We start from the raw sequence: 17,459 nt of genomic DNA on the forward strand, positions 1-17,459 counted from the left end.
GTGGATAGAGCGTCAGACTGGGATGCGGAGAACCCAGGTTTGAGACCCTGAGGTCGCCAGCTTGAGCGCGGGCTCATCTGGTTTGAGCAAAGCTCACCAGCCTGGACTCAAGGTCATTGGCTCAAGCAAGGGGTTACTCAGTCTGCTGAAGGCCCACGGTCAAGGCACATATGAGAAAGCAATCAATGAACAACTAAGGTGTCGCAATGAAAAACTGATGATTGCTGCTTCTCATCTCTCTCTGTTCCTGTCTGTCTGTCCCTATCTATCCCTCTTTCTGACTCTCTCTGTCCCTGTAAAAAAAAAAAAGAAGAAAAAAAGAATGCCTATAAATGCCTTGTATGAGATTGGGCAAGTTTCCTATACTTATTCACTTTAATCTCAAATTATTAATTTTATTTTATTTTTTTTATTTTTTTTGTATTTTTCTGAAGCTGGAAACGGGGAGAGACAGTCAGACAGACTCCCGCATGCGCCCGACCGGGATCCACCCGGCACTCCCACCAGGGGCGAAGCTCTGCCCACCAGGGGGCGTCGCTCTGCTGCGACCAGAGCCACTCCAGCGCCTGGGGCAGAGGCCAAGGAGCCATCCCCAGCGCCCAGGCCATCTTTGCTCCAATGGAGCCTTGGCTGCAGGAGGGGAAGTGAGAGACAGAGAGGAAGGAGGGGGGGGTGGAGAAGCAAATGGGCGCTTCTCCTGTGTGCCCTGGCCGGAAATCGAACCCGAGTCCCCCGCACACCAGGTCAACGCTCTACCGCTGAGCCAACCGGCCAGGGCCTCAAATTATTAATTTTAGCCAACAGATTTTAGGGGCTAAAGAACTATTGAGCCAACTGCATTGGACACTTATTTTAAACTCATTCCCATCTGCGGTCATCCTCTTATCCCCCACCCCATACATTTAGCAGCAAGGAGTCGAGTAACAGGTCAGTCAGTGAACAACTGGAAACATCAATCTGAGAGTCATTTATTTCTTTTGTCATTGTCAAACATTTCCAAAGTCTTACTCACCAAAATTAACAGCTTCTTCATTTCTCCTCCCTGACAATCCTCATCTTCTGAAAGGGCTCTAAGGATGAAACTGCCAATGAAAATGTAGAGTGGATACACCATGTCCTTCACTTGTTGCAAAACAATTATCTAACAGCCCATTTAGACACTATCAGGTAGGCATGAGGTACAGAAAAAGAATTTTTCTTTCCAACTTCAGATAAATATTTACATCTGGTGTCAGTCTCAGAATTTAAGACGATAGAACACATATAAAAGAGGATAGAGTGATATTCTCAGAAAATTCAGACATAGGTTGACTAAAGGGAGGAATGAGGACGTAGGGGGTGTAGACTAACAAGTGAGGTCAGTCCAGGAGAGAAGGAACGTGTGCCTTGGCCACCAATCTCAGTGGCATTACCAGAAACACGGATTCTGTTTTTAAAAATCAGGGGCAATCAAGCTGGTATTTCTCAATCCTTAAAACTGAGGATGCAGGTGCTCACTTCAGCAGACATATACTAAAACTGAGGGGCAAGACCAGCTTCCGGAGGCACTGATTATAATGACAGATGAGGCCTCAAGCCCCAGGAAAGTTGAGGCAGTATTTATTGCTTCTCCTTTCTTCTTTCCAGTCATTTTCATCTTTGGGACACACTACTACTAAGGCTGCCTTTACACATCTGTGGATCTAGTCATTGCTAATTTTGACAAATCATTTCCCAGTAAAATTAGGGAAGTTCTGGCTTTTTCATCTAAGTCAATTTTCCTTTTTTCGATCCTAAAACCATATTGAGAGAACAGCCTTCCATAAAGCTTATTTCCCAAAGAGACAGAGTAGCCTTATTACATGAGTCACTAAGCTTGTTACAGCACAAATACAAAATGATTAATCATTACGGTTTTAAACACTAATTTGGAATTGTTTTATAAGCTCGAGGATGGAGACTACTAAATCAATGGAGCTGCTGAGAACAGTCTACACCCCAGGAAGGAGAGGACAACCAGTTTTCTTAGTCTTGTACAAGGCAAGAGGGGCCCAGAGTTGGCCTTAAGAGGGAGCTGGGTAAGAGAAAAACAATGGACTCCAACGAGGAACAGCAGGAAAACCTACCAAAAAGGGTTGGGGCTGGGGGTAAGGGGGGTCAAAGTGAATAAGGAGGGAAAACACTGAAATTTATACAGGAGGAAATAGCTGAGAAAGTCACAGCTTTACACAAACAGCTGAAAGAGTACATTTCTCTTCACTCAGCCGCATGACTCAGTCAGCACAAGTTCCCGTGACAACAGCATCACATCCACTCTCCTAGGAGGGCTTTCACACCGAGTGCCTATTTCCTTCCCCGTTTATGGTTAGTCTTTGGGGGCTTTCCTTTCTGGGTCTGTGCTGGCACCAGCCCCTGCTCTCGTTCTTTACAGGAGGTCGACACTAGCAGTTCCTCATGGCTCCTCCTCTGATCCTTCCCTACTCGGAGACTGAGCTCGGCCTCGGGCGGCTCCGCGCCAGCCTGCTGCTGCCTTCGGAGAGACCGTCGGCTCCTGTGCTGCTGCCTCCGCTTCTCTTCTTCTTGCTGCCGCTGCTTTGTCTTCATCACCTTTTCAAAGCTCTTGGTAGTTGTCGGCTTCACGACAAACCAGTCCTACAGAGGCGAAACAGAAACACAAGCCCTTTAAAACACGGTGGGGGCATCACGGAGGGGTGTGAGAAGAATCACAAAAAACACGGTCAGGGCAAAACATGGGATATTTTATTTTTTAATTTTGAAAATTTACAAGCCTTCTGGAAACTTACAATAGTTTAATGAACACCTGGATTTACCATTGTTCACCTCTTTCCTTCCCTTTGCCCTTCCTTCCTTCCTTCTGTTGAACCATTTACAGGTTAGCTGCAGACATGCTACTTCATCCCTAAATCCACATGTACCTGCCTAATAGCAAGAATGTTCTCCTGCATAACTACCATACAATTATCACATTTTGAAATATTAACATTGACATATTACTATTATTTAACAGTCAATGTTCAAATTTCCTCAGCTGTCTTAATAATGTCCTTTATACATACAGTACTTGTTTCTATGCTATATTTTATTTTTTCACTTTTAAATACAATTTTATTAAGGTATAATTGACATTCAGTAAATTGAACATATTTAAAATATAAAATTTGATTTTTTCCTTTTTTTTTTTTTTTTTTTAACAGGGACAGAGAGAGAGTCAGAGAGAGGGATAGACAGGAACAGACAGACAGAAACGGAGAGAGATGAGAAGCATCAATCATTGGTTTTTCGTTGCAACACCTCAGTTGTTCATTGATTGCTTTCTCATACGTGCCTTGACCGTGGGGCTACAGCAGACCAAGTAACCCCTTGCTTAAGCGAGTGACCTTGGGTTTAAGCTGGTGAGATTTTTGCTCAAACCAGATGAGCCCACACTCAAGCTGGAGACCTTGGGGTCTCGAACCTGGGTCCTCCGCATCCCAGTCCGATGCTCTATCCACTGCGCCACCGCCTGGTCAGGCGATTTTTTTTCATTTTTTATTGAATGTATTGAGGTGACATTGGTTAATAAAATTATATGTTTCGCCTGACCTGTGGTGGCGCAGTGGATGGAGCGTCGACCTGGAAATGCTGAGGTCGCCGGTTCGGAACCCTGGGCTTGCCTGGTCAGGGCACATATGGGAGTTGATGCTTCCAGCTCCTCCCCCCTGTCTCTCTCTCCTCTCTCTCCCCCTCTCTCTCCTCTCTAAAATGAATAAATAAAATAAAAAAATAAAATTATATGTTTCAGGTGTACAATTCTATAATTCATCTATATACTACATTGTGTGTTCACTATCCCAAGTTAAGTCCTACGCAGCATTTAAACAGCATTAAAACAGGTTGCTCAAGCCTGATCAGTTCAAGAGTGGAGTGATGTAGTAGACAGGGTGTCAACCTGGGACACTGAGATCCCAGGTTTGAAACCACAAGGCCACTGGCTTGACTATGGGTTCATCCAGCTTGAATACAGGGTCACCAGAAGGATCATCAACATGATCCCATGGTTTCTGGCTTTAGCCCAAAGGTCGCTGGCTTGAACAAGGATTCACTGGCTCAGCTGGAACCCCTCAGTCAAGGCAGTTATGAGAAGCAATCAATGAACAACTAAAGTGCAGCAACTACGAGTTGATGCTTCCAATCTCTCTCCCTTTCTGTCTCTTTCTCTCTCATTAAAAAAAAAAAAAGGGGGCCCTGGCCAGTTGGCTCAGTGGCTCAGTGGTAGAGCGTCGGCCTGCTGTGCAGGAGTCCCGGGTTTGATTCCCGGCCAGGGCACACAGGAAAGCGCCCACCTGCTTCTCCACCCCTCCCCCTCTCCTTCCTCTCTGTCTCTCTCTTCCCCTCCCACAGCCAAGGCTCCACTGGAGCAGGGTTGGCCCAGGCGCTGAGGATGGCTCTATGGCCTCTGCCTCAGGCACTAGAATGGCTCTGGTTGCAACAGAGCAACGCCCCAGATGGGCAGAGCATCGCCCCCTGGTGGGCATGCCAGGTGGATCCCAGTCTGGCACATGCGGGAGTCTAACTGCCTCCCCATTTCCAACTTCAGAAAAATACAAAAAAAAAAAAAATGTTGCTGGGAGATGTTAGAATACTAGAAAACAGGAAGTAGAGAGATTGCTGTGAAATAAAAAATCCAAAGGTGGAAATTCAGCCAGGTTCCCAAATGCCTGATTTTTAACTCAAATGTCTCTGGTAACCACTTTACTGTCCTTGACAGTGACAGTCCTAGCCCATAAAAAGAGACACAAAATCCACCTCTCCTGTGGTGTATGTATGGGGCCCACAGGATTACAAACACCCTGTGGGAAAGCAGGATCCTCACCTCTGCATGGACAGAGTTGATGTGATACTTGACACCACTCTCTGACACAAATTCTTTCTGACATAGAAGACACTTGTATTTTCCAGCCACAAAGTTTCCCTATTTTAAAGAAAAAAAATTATTGGTAAATTCAGGAACACATACCTGGGCAATATGTAGGGATCATTACTGAAGAAAGGAAAGGATTCCAGTTCAGCAAAGGTAAGAAGAAAGAAAATCCAAAACAGCAATATATTTTGGAAAAACAGGTGGACTATCACCACTATAAATCTATCCTAATTCAATTCTATACCAAACCTGCCCACTCAGGATCTGAAATCCTCCTACTTTCATGATGTGACATGTCATATTTTTCTATCTTCCCTTGTTTCTGTCTCTTTACTTCCAAGTTCTCTTGGTTCCTCCCCCAAAATGATCAAACTCCTGAAGTTAAGAGGCACCTACGTACAATTCTTCCCAATATCCACTGCTACAAAGAGTGCCTTAAAAATCCAGAATTAGAAGAGTACCATCCATAATACAGAGTTTAAGGATTCAGAAACCAAGGTCAAGATGACAAACTCTTAAGCATTTCTGGACAGATCTGGCTTGAATGCCTACAACCCTCTTGTTGCCTTGAACTGAGACTTCTCTCCCTGATGCTTCAGGTTTCCATGATGCTCATTTTGCAAGAGGAGCTATTTCTGAAAGGGATTGGGAGTGGCAACAATTCCCAAAGTGCACTTAGGAAACATGGAAAAGATTCCGTGAGGTCAATAGCTGTTAGCCTGACACACAGGGCCAGTATACTTCAGACGTGTTTAAAAGATCTTCACTAACCCAGGAAAGTGCATGTAAGTTGATTCTAAATAGTTTAAGGCTCAATAAGACAGGGCAGATCCAGTATGGGACAGGCTTGAGTAGAAGTTAAATCCCTAGTAGGGATTCAGAACTAATATATTTTTCTTCAAATTCTTTAATTGATGACTATGGCTATGCTGGCCTTTTCTGCATCTCTGACATACCCTGACATCCCACCCAATAACAGACTAAGATTCTTTGGGACATGAAAAACTAAGCCAGCCTCTGATGATAACAGAAAACAAGACAACTAGCTGTTCACCTATACTGAATTCTCTTTTATATCAGACTATTTTCAAGGTCATATTATTATGATAAATGGTTCAGAAAATTACAAACCAAAGTACAAGAGCCCAGGTGAGCTTTAAGGCCAGATACAGTACTGTAGACAGCCTCACAACCCTGGAAAAAAAGAAGAAAAAAATAACGTGAAGACTAAACAAAAGAGCATCCTTCTCTTAGCAATTTGGTTGTTGACAATGACCAACCCCTACATTTTGAGAAAGAAGTCCAACAAATTGTACCACAAGCCAAAGAAGAAAAGAATGCATATGCAAACCACAAAAGCAAGAAAGAAAACCAATGAAAGGTAAAAGAAAAAGAGGTAAACAAGTTGCTATAAAAGCTTAACATACTCCCTTCCCTGGTACATTTACCGATATTTATAGAAACACAGAAAATTACACAGATTTTTTTTTTAATTTGCTTTCTTTAATACAAATATGTCTTCTATTTCTTGTCTATCTACTCCTCCCCAAAGTACTACATATACAGCTAGGTTAGATTAAAGATGGCTAGAAATTCTTGGCCACTCTTCCCAACAGGAAGTGGAGTCTGCCTACCTTCTCCTTGAATCTGGGTTAGCCCTAGGATTCCTTTGACCAATAGAATGCCATGGAAACATGCTGAATAAATTCAGAAACTAGGCCTTAAGAGATCTTCAGCTCCCACTTTCATGTTCTTGGAATACTCTCTGAAATGTCAGTCACTATGTATCCCACTGGTAATCCAACTACCCTGCTAGGGAGAGGGGCTATGGGGAGAGCCAAGCTCCCAGTTTAATTAGCACAGAAGCCACCTTGGGCATTCAATTCCCATCTGAGTTTCCAGCTAAATTCAAACTGAGTGATCCCAGCTGATGCCATGTACAGCAGGAGAACTACCCTGAGCCCTAATGACATTACCTACAGAATTGTAGTAAACAAATAAAATAATTGATTTTAAGCCACTAAGGTTCAGGTGCTTTTCCAAAAAGGAATAAATAACTAAAACAACAGTAGATGCTTGATAAACATTTACTGAACAAATGAATGAGAAAGAACCACCTGGTTAGGACAATGAATGCGATGATACTTCTTGATATCTGACTTCCATTTATGTAGCACTTCCTGGCTGAAGGTAGGTAGTCCAGGTCGAGTATATTTTAACTACAAGACAAGAAAGATTTTATTGGAGGAATCCAAATTCCAAAACACTCCAAAAGTTTCACACCCAACTCCTCAGGGTATAGAATTATGGAGTTCCACAAGTATATTTTTGTATAACAAAAAATATTTTTAAAAAGTAATATGTAAGGTCCTTTAAAGTTCCTGAAACTGGTAAATATAACCACCTATTGTTTAGTCCTAAAATAGTTTGATTTTTTTTTTTTTTAGTTTTTAAAAATTTTTTTTTATTAAATTTTTTTTTATTCATTTTAGAGAGGAGAGAGAAAGGGAAAGAGAAAGACAGAGAGGGAGAGAGAGAGGAGAGACAGAGAGAGAAGGTGGGAAGGAGCTGGAAGCATCAACTCCCATATGTGCCTTGACCAGGCAAGCCCTGGGTTTCGAACCGGCGACCTCAGCATTTCCAGGTCGACGCTTTATCCACTGTGTCACCACAGGTCAGGCCAATAGTTCGATCTTTAACAGAGGACAGGAGACTTTACAGTTGGAAAAAAAACTAGTGACAGAGTATTATATAATTAAATTATTTGATACAAAAAAGAGGAAGATATTAAAATTCACTAAAAATATGTATATATTATGCAAAGTGTATATATATATATACACATACATAATATATTCAATGGAAATATATAGAGATGAGTAAATGGCTAGAAAACTATAAATCAAAATGTTACTAGTACTACTCTCTGGGTGGCAGACTTTTAAGTGGTTTTAATGTTTCTCCCCCTGTTTATCTATATTTCTCATTTTTCAATGTTATGTTGATTTTTTATATTTTCTTAAATTCTAATTGGCTCTGGCTGGTGGCTCAGTGGATAGAGCATTGGCCAGGCATCTGGACGTCCTAGGTTTAATTTCCCATCGAGGCACACAACAGAGTGACCATCTGCTTCTCTATCCTTCCCTCTCCCCCTTCTCTCCCTCTTCAAGGAGGGGAAACAGAGAGACTCCTGTATGCACCCCAACTAGTATCTACCAGGCAACCCCCATCTGGGGCCAATGCTCTGCCCACCTGGAACAATGCTCTCAAGTAAGCTACTTTTAGCACCTGAGGCAGAGGCTCAACAAAGCCATCCTCAGCGACTGGGGCCAACTCAATCAAATCACTTGAGCCATGGTTGTGTGAGCAGGCCGGAGAAAGAAAGAGAGAGAAGGGGGAGGGAGAGGAATAGAGAAACAGATGATCACTTCTCCTGAGTTCCCTGACCAGGAATCGAACCTGGGACATCTACACGTTGGACTGACGCTCTACCACTGAGATAATTGGCCAGGGCCAAAAATAAATTCTAATTAACAAAAAATTAAGGCTTGACTTGAACCAGATGCAACAGAACTGGGGACAGAACACATAATCTTTGTTTATACTGCAAAAGTAGAATTATTCCTAGCATTTCCTTTCACATGTTACGTCTTTTCTTACAACTATAACTGTAGCTTCCAGAAAAGAAATAGCACTATACTGATAGTTTTTACAAAGCCCACCATGGGTAACAGTTGTATTTCTGGTAAGCAAATAATCCTCCTGTTTAAAAAATGAAAGTATCTAAAAAGAAGCTGATTCTCTGAAATAGAAAAACAGAACCTAAGGCTAGAGGTAATGGGGGAAGTAAGGAAGGCAGCCTAAACAAGCTCTGGTCAAGTTATAAAAGAAATCAGAGCACAGACCTGGCCTTCTTTCTAAGGATTTCTTTTTTTTTTTTTTCTTTTTTCTTTTTTTTTTTTTACAGAGTCAGAGAGAGGAATAGACAGGGACAGACAGACAGGAACGGAGAGATGAGAAGCATCAATCATTAGCTTTTCATTGCGCATTGAGACACCTTAGTTGTTCATTGATTGCTTTCTCATATGTGCCTTGACCACAGGCCTTCAGCAGACCAAGTAACCCCTTGCTTGAGCCAGCGACCTTGGGTCTAAGCTGGTGAGCTTTTTGCTCAAACCAGATGAGCCTGCGCTCAAGCTGGCAGCCTCAGGGTCTCGAACCTCGGTCCTCCACATCCCAGTCTGATGCTCTATCCACTGCGCCACCGCCTGGTCAGGCTAAGCATTTCCTTTTCTTTGCAGAATATATGGGTCCATCCACAATCTTTTTATGCTGATAGTGGAATAGTTATACAAACTAGTCATACAACAAACTATCATATTTGTGAAGCTATAAAAAAAAACACGAGGATAATCTCAATGAACATATTTAGAGTGATTTATGAATATATCTTTAAGTGAAATGAAACAAAAATTTTAAAAAGTATCTACAGGTCCTGGCCAGTTGGCTCAGTGGTAGAGTTTTAGCCTGGCATGTGGAACTCCCAGGTTCAATTCCTGGTCAGGGCACACAGGAGATATGACCATCTGCTTCTCCACCCCTCTCCCTGCCTTCTCTCTTTCTCTTTCTTCCCCTCCTACAGCCATTGCTCGGTTTGAGAAAGTTGGTCTCGGGCACTAAGGATGGCACCATGGCCTCCTTAGGCACTAAAATAGCTTGTTGCTGAGCAACAGAGCAATGACCCTAGATGGGCAAAGCATCGCCCTTAGGGGACTTGGTGGATCCTGGTTAGGGCACATGTGGGAGTCTGTGTCTGCCTCCCTACCTCTCACTTAATAATAATTTTAAAAAAAACAGTATCTACAGTATGAAGGGGATATAAGAAAATATTCGTGTATCTATCTGATCATCCATCCCATAAAAGTACAGGAAACATAAACCAGGACTACTGAGTCTGGTTATCACTGGAATAGGAACTGGGTGGAAATAAATCACAGGGGACAGGGGCAGTGACACTTCTCTGAGAAGACCTTTTTGTATAGGTCTGACTTTTAGAATTAGGGTAATGTTTCACATACCACAAAATAAATAAATTAAATATGATGTAGGGGAAACCCAAAATTAACAAATGTGCCATGTGAACCTAATTATTACAAATGAGAAAACAGAATGATTGGGATGGCTGATAAAAACCAACTTAAATAACTAGAAAACAGTACTTTCGATTATGTACTGTAAGATTAAGATGAAAATAGCTACACACAAATATTGTTCTTCAGTTAGTATATTTGAGGCATCTACAGCCATACCACCCTGAACACACCTGATCTCAGTTAGTAAATTTGTTTTCTATACGCATATGAGTTAACAGTCCAGAAACTACTTAATCTTATACTAGGATTGAGCAAAGTAAATACATTGAAAACAACAAGAACCAGGTTTCTTCTCACTGTTGGAAAAAAAGTTACAAATAAGGGAAAAGGAAAGTGAGAATGAAACGTGTGTTGGATCGAAATTAATGGTATCATGGCTTTAAATATAGCTATAGGGGTTGGCAAAGGTAGGTTTACAGTTGTTATACAAATAAATAACACAATAATTAATAAATAATAATACAAAGATAAACTGTGTTTCGTGTATCCGTAACTGTAAACCTACTTTTGACAACCTAATATAGATACTGTAGACATAAAAATAAATACAAGTGTGCAAATGCATTCATGAACACACATCCATATATAACCTGGCTCTACCCACCAAGAAGGCCCAGCAGGAATGAATATACCTAGCACTCACATCCTGGTTTCTAAATATATTTTCCAATATAAGGAACCAGAATTCCTTTAAAAAAAAAAGAAAAAGATTGATTCCAAAGCTAGGGCAGGAAAAATGCAAGATGAGACTAGAGTATCTCATGGTTCAGAGAGTAAAAAAGAGCTAAAAAAAGGGGGGGGGGGTATGTCCAAAGGATACAGATCACATGAAAAAACTCTTGGCCAAATCTAGAACAATTTGAGCAGCAAAATAAACAATAATAGCATTGGATCACAGGTCATAGAATAAAATAAATATCCATAAGTATATACTATTATAAAATAAATTAAAAGAAAAACATATTTTAATCACAATAGAATTCCAATTAATAACTGTAGAAGAACTGATGGAAACAAAAAATCATCATTAAGCAAACACCACTGTAATACTCACTGCAGGCATGTATCGTCAATGGATGCTAAAGTAAGTGGGTTAGAAGTATGAAAAAACAAAGAGGGTGTAATGGGGGCACGTTGTTGGGGTAAGGGGATATAGAGTCGGACACCTGAATCCATGTTAAAATAAATTTAAAAGTTTAATCAAAAAATTATAATTTATAATCTGACCACACACACAATATATTTGCTGATAATATGTCCTTATCATTATTTTTAATCTCCATATATCCTACCCTCTTTTGTAGGTAAAAGTGGCCAGAAAAAGGCTTGGGTGTCTGATGACATCAGAGGTACCATCTCTGGACTGTCTCACGCTAGATTCTTCATGTGAGAGGAAAATAGAACTTCCAATTTGTTTAACCCCTCCCCAAAAGAAGTATGATAAAACAGATTAGCTATGTTGTCTCACTCTTTCCACAAAATAGTCACTAATTACAAAGGGGAAAAATGTAACATACCCTATTCAAGTGCTTAGCATTTACCTAAGCAAAATATAAACTACTACCTATGAACTAACAGAGTGGAAACACACTAAGCAAGGACTAAGCAAGACTAATTTGGGAATTTAGGTGCCCTCTGGAAGTGGTCCAAAATTAAGAGGATCCTAAAAGAAGCTTCTGAAACAGACTGTTTCTCTAGGACCTTCACAAATCAAAACACTCCATCTCCAGAAATTAAGAAGCAAAATATTATTCATCATGTACTGAAGTGCATTTACTTTTCTATACATAATAAGCATAGTATCAGACATAATTCCTCTAAATTAATACAAGTTTCTACCTTACCTTCCGATCATCAGGTACTAGATCCTGAAGAACCTTCCTCTTAGGCCATTCCTTGGCCAGCTCAGCAGAGGCCAGCTCCTGCAGGTGATATACAGCTATCTTGGCAGAACGCCTCTGAACTCGGCCCCCACTCTTTGGCTCCAGGTTCATCTCTTTTAAGCACTCTGGCTGTCCAGACTCTGGGAAGAAGATCTGCAAAAATGAATCACAACAAACACAAGCCTGAGAAGTGGCTTCTATCAGAGCCAGTGATTAAAGGCATTCCTTTCTGCTCTAAATATCAAAAGAGCTATTTATTAGTTTGCTAATCACTATCACAAAGCTCCACCATCTTAATGTACATTTTACATAAAAAGTTTCTTAGCAGGATAAAACCTATTCTGTTGTCATCAGTGAGAGTGGTTTAAAGTCAACACAAATCCACATGCAAAGAAATGGACCTTAATGGACCTCATACTACATATAAAAAAACTCAAAATGGATAACAGCCCTAGATTTAAACAGTAAACTTCTAGAATAAACCAAGGAAGAAAATTGTGATCCTGGGCATTGTATTTTTTTGTTGTTGTATTTTTCTGGTTAGAAGCCAGGAGGCAGTCAGATTCTCACATGTGCCCAACAGGGATCCACCTAGCATGCCCACCAGGGGGCGATGCTCTGCCCATCTGGGGCATTGCTCCTTTGCGGCTGGAGCCATTCTAGCACCTGAGGCAGAGGCCATGGAGCCGTCCTCAGTGCCCGAGCCAACTTTGCTCCCATGGAGCCTTGGCTGCAGGAGGGGAAGAGAGAGATAGAGAGGAAGGAGAGGGGGAAGGGTGGAGAAGCAGATGGGCACTTCTCCTGTGTGCTCTGACCGGGAATTGAACCTGGGACTTCTACACACCGGGCCAATGCTCTACTACTGAGCCAACCGGCCAGGGCTTGGGTATAATATTTTTATATTTATTTTTCAGTTACAATAAACAAACTAACATATTAGGGGTGTGATGGTTTTCGATGCGTCAACTTGGGTAGGCGACCGTTATCAGTTATTCAAACATTAATCTAGGTGCTGATGTGAAGGTATTTTGTAGACCTAATTAAAGACCATAATCAGTTGATTTTAAGTAAGAGATGTGACAGAAGAGGAGGCATGAGAGCTTCAAAGAATGAGACAGACAATACTGTTGCTGACTTGAAGATGAAGGGGACCATGAGCAAGGTAATGGAGGTGGTCTTTAGAAGCTGAGAACAATTCCTGGCCTACAGCAAGCAAGAATGAGCTCCCACAACTGCATGAAACTGAATTGCTGAACAATCTCATGGAGTGTAGAAACAGATTCTCCCCTCAAGCCTCCAGAAAGGAATGGCCCTAATGAAACTCTGATTCCAGCCTGGTGAGGTGCTACACAGGCAGCCAGCTGAACCGTCCTGTGAACTGTACTGATGAACTGTAAGATAATACAGTTGTGTTGTTTAAGCCAATAGCTTTTTGTTTGTTTTAAGCCAATAGTTTTGGGGTGATATTTTTTACAGCAGAAATAGAAAATTATATATTGGGTTGGGTAAAAATATCTTAGCTACAACAACAGAATTAGCCATAAAAAAAAGAGAGAAATTGAACTTATCAAAATTAAGAGCTCTCCATTTTGAAAAACAATATAATAATGAAAGGCTACAGACTGGGAGAAAATATTTGCAAAACACATATAATAAAGGACTTGTATATGTAAAAAACTGAATGTATTTAAAACTAAATAGTAAAACAACAAAAGCTCCAGTAATAAAATGAACCATGGATTTTAATAGACACTTCATTAAAAATTGACATTGTTAATAAAATAAACACATGAAAAGATGATCAACATCATTAATTATCAAGGAAATGCAAATTTAACCCATAGTAAAATGCCACTACATACTGATCATAATGGATTTTTTAAATGAAACTGACAACAGCAAGTCATGAGAAAGATGCAAAACAACTGGAATTCTCATCCTTTACCAGAGAGAAGGCAAAATGGCACAGCCACTTTGGAAAACTTTGGCAGTTTCTTATAAAGCTCAACATACATTTATCACATGACCTAGTAAACCCATTCTTAAGTATATATTTACCTAAGAGAAATTAAAAGTTTCATACAAAAACTTTTAAATGAATGTTTATACCATCTTTATCCATAATTCCCCCCAAATGGAAATAACCAAACATGCTTCAACTGGTAAATGGATAAACAAATTGTGAGACATCCATATAATGGAATCCTAGACAGAAATTAAAAGGAATAAACCGAAACATGCCAACACATGAATAAATCTCCAATGCATAATGCTAAATGAAAGAAGCCAGAATCAAAAGCTTACACACTATATGATTCCATTTCTATGACATTCTAAAAAAAGCAAAACCATAAAGACAGAAAAAAGATCAGTGGTTGCCAGGGGTTGGGAATGGTGAGCAGAGTGGACTACAAAGGGACACAAAGGAATCTTAGGGGTATTATTAAATTGTCCTATATTTTGACTACAGTGGTGGTTACATGACTATGTAATTGCCAAAACTTTTATAACTGTAAAGCAATACAATATTAAGGGTAAATGTTAATCAGTATATGTAAATTATACATTGAAACAACACACAAAAAAAACCATCAGGTAGGCGAAGTGTAGAAATGTAATCAGGAAAAAGTCAAGACAAAAAAATTGGAATATGAAAAATTGGACAGACTCCCACAAAATTTCTAGCTAAGGATGAATGCCTTAAGCTTTAAAAATATAATGAGTTTACTTCTGCTCCATCTACAAATGGAACTTTGATTTCTCTAAGCTAAGAATGTTCAAGGGAGGGAATTGGGGGGCATGTTGTTGGGGGATGAGGATGTTATATTGAGTGGGGCACTTGAATCCATGTTAACACAATAAAATAAAATTAATAAAAAAATATTTTTTAAAAAAATGTTCAAAAGGCAGAAATAAGAGAACAAAGGAAGAACAAGGAAGAGAGAACAAAAGCATTCAAAGATTAAACAGGAATACAAATGAGGAAGCACAATGTATGGGAAGATGTAGGGATAAATAGCTATCACAGAATATATCCCCGAGTAGGGTCTGGAAAGTTATCAATACTCACAGGTCCATGCTCTGACCTCAGGTGATATGCAAGTCCAGCCTTCGATCTATATGGCTTCCCACAGTGGTGACACTTCAGGGTCATCTTCTCCAGCTCTGCAGCCCCTTTGCCACATTTTCTGACATGGTACAGATACCCCATGACAGTGGTAAAGGTACTAGAGCAACTCTGAACACAGGAGAGAGAACTAAACTATAATTTTACATCTTTTGACATGATCTCTAAATTTCTAAACATTCATAAGGCATTTAACCATCATTTCACACAGAGAACCTCTGCTATCACTAGCCTCTCTAACATTTCCCATTGTCACAACCCTCTCTTGCTCCTGGCCCAACAGCTGTTCTGTCTACCACCAAGCATCACATTCAATGTTCAGTCAACATTCAGTAAACTAGAACTATGTACCTCTTCTGTGTCAGAGCTTCCTCCTTAGTCTATGATCCAAGTCCACCCCAATATCAAACACTGAGCAACATCAAAGTTCCTCAGAGTGAGGTTACTAGGATCCTTTCTGTCACACCAAAGAAAGGACAGTAAAGAAACCCCTTCAAACAAAGGGTAAGGGGAGAAATATGTTTTTGGAGACAAAAAAGAAAATAAAGACCTATTAATGGGTTCAGGAGACCTGGAAAAGCAGGAGCCACTCTTATGCTAGAAGATGATACAAGGCCAGGACTACAAGGAAGAAGGAGAAATTGGAGAGAGTAACAGAAAGACAGGGACCTAAGGCTCCAGGTAGAGGGGTTGCCGTCCTTGGGCTCTTACCTCACGCATGCACCTGAGCTTTCCCAGTCTCTTCAGAACTGTTCGGAGCCGTTCCCTCTCACTTGGCTCATCTATTTCATCTCCGGCCTTCAAAATGGGCTAAAAAGCAAGAAAAGGAAACAAGCAGATACTTCATGGAAAAGACAGATACAGAAAAAAAAAGTAATTATCATAGAAGAATCGAGGACTGGACTAGCACCTAAACTGATGCTCAGGAAGTCTGAGTACATGACTCCTGGCTTTCTCCAGCTCCTAGACAGACAAGGATGTGAACAACTCCAAGGATATAAACCTCTGGGACTAACCTAAACACACAAATACCTATGTATCCACTGCAAAGGTTTCATTGTACGTAAGTCTTCTATTAAAAAGGTGTTCTTGCCCTGGCCGGTTGGCTCAGTGGTAGAGCGTCGGCCTGGCGTGTAGAAGTCCCGGGTTCGGTTCCCGGCCAGGGCACACAGGAGAAGCGCCCATTTGCTTCTCCACCCCTCCCCCTCTCCTTCCTCTCTGTCTCTCTCTTCCCCTCCTGCAGCCGAGGCTCCATTGGAGCAAAGATGGCCCGGGCGCTGGGGATGGCTCCTTGGCCTCTGCCCCAGGTGCTAGAGTGGCTCTGGTTGCGGCAGAGCAACACCCCCTGGTGGGCGTGCCGGGTGGATCTCAGTCAGGCGCATGTGGGAGTCTGTCTGACTGTCTCTCCCGGTTTCTAGCTTCAGAAAAATACAAAAAAAAAAAAAAAGTTGTTCTTACTCACACCCCTGTCAAGTCCCAGAGCCTTAGCTATTTCCACGGAGTTATCTACACTCATCTAAAACAGTCAAGCACCACCCAGGCTCATATAAGACAGAAGACACTCTTACCAAATTATTATGATTTGCCATGACGTGATACTTCATCCCTGCCAGTGAACGAAGTTGTTTCCCACAATGATGGCAAGTAAACATTTCCTACAGAGAAAAAATACTGCTAGGTGGCAGACTATTCAACAGAGAAATAGAACATCACAAAGTTCTATTCAGGTGGTCTCGTCTGTATTGCCTTTATTTCTTTCTTTCTTTTTTTTTTTTTTGCCTTTATTTCTTAAACTCAATAGTCAATGAATCTCAAAATCCCACAATCTCAGTGTCACATCCCAAGGGCAAAGAAGTAAAGGCAATTCACTTTTTTAAAAACAGAAACTACCATTTACTGAGTGCCAATATTTCCCAAGTAATGGGATAGGAACTTATCATGTATTCTTTCTTTCTTATCCTCTCACAGACTACTCAAAGTAGTAATGTATTATATCTCTTTTTTATAAATAAGGAAACCAAGGCTCACACATAAAAATCTAAATGATGCAACAACTAGTAAGTGACTGAGTGAAGATTCAAACCCAAGTCAGTCACACCCAAAGCCCATGTCTTCTCTATGACACAATGTGGCCTAAAGTTTGGATAAAAGATCATGATATAATGGTCATGAAATGCCACAAAGTATCTAACCTGTTTGCAGTTTTCCATGTGTTTCTTTAATCCCTCAATGGTCTTCCGCCCTACTACCTGGCAGGTAGGACAGGAGACACTGCCTTTATCCACAATTTCTAAGTACCACTGCTCCTCTAAACTGCCTACAAAGGAAAGAAAAGAACATGATATAATCTGTAGTCTTCTCCAGAAACAAAAAGCACAATTCCAGAACTTAGGAAA

General features: G+C 40.8%; 1 protein-coding gene and 1 non-coding gene across 6 annotated transcripts in view; one reads left to right on the top strand and one right to left on the bottom strand.

The window, feature by feature from the left end:
• Window positions 1-952: 952 nt before the first annotated feature.
• ZNF512 (zinc finger protein 512) overlaps window positions 953-17,459 on the bottom strand; it is a 31,580-nt gene continuing 15,073 nt past the window's right edge. For all 5 annotated transcript variants that reach the window (XM_066378630.1, XM_066378631.1, XM_066378629.1 and 2 more), the window contains 9 exons: window positions 17,256-17,380; window positions 16,632-16,718; window positions 15,775-15,873; window positions 15,007-15,174; window positions 11,898-12,089; window positions 7,018-7,119; window positions 6,032-6,094; window positions 4,853-4,951; window positions 953-2,631 (listed from right to left, as the gene is read on the bottom strand). In XM_066378630.1, the coding sequence (XP_066234727.1) occupies window positions 2,323-2,631; window positions 4,853-4,951; window positions 6,032-6,094; window positions 7,018-7,119; window positions 11,898-12,089; window positions 15,007-15,174; window positions 15,775-15,873; window positions 16,632-16,718; window positions 17,256-17,380 (1,244 nt within the window). In that variant the 3' untranslated portion in view covers window positions 953-2,322. The remainder of the gene's footprint in view (window positions 2,632-4,852; window positions 4,952-6,031; window positions 6,095-7,017; window positions 7,120-11,897; window positions 12,090-15,006; window positions 15,175-15,774; window positions 15,874-16,631; window positions 16,719-17,255; window positions 17,381-17,459) is intronic.
• On the top strand, window positions 4,228-4,305 carry TRNAS-GCU (transfer RNA serine (anticodon GCU)). The gene has a single exon. It is a non-coding gene; the product is annotated as a tRNA-Ser (tRNA).

The sequence above is a fragment of the Saccopteryx leptura genome, chromosome 3 (genome assembly GCF_036850995.1).
Source record: "Saccopteryx leptura isolate mSacLep1 chromosome 3, mSacLep1_pri_phased_curated, whole genome shotgun sequence".
In the NCBI taxonomy this organism is placed as follows: Eukaryota; Metazoa; Chordata; class Mammalia; order Chiroptera; family Emballonuridae; genus Saccopteryx; species Saccopteryx leptura.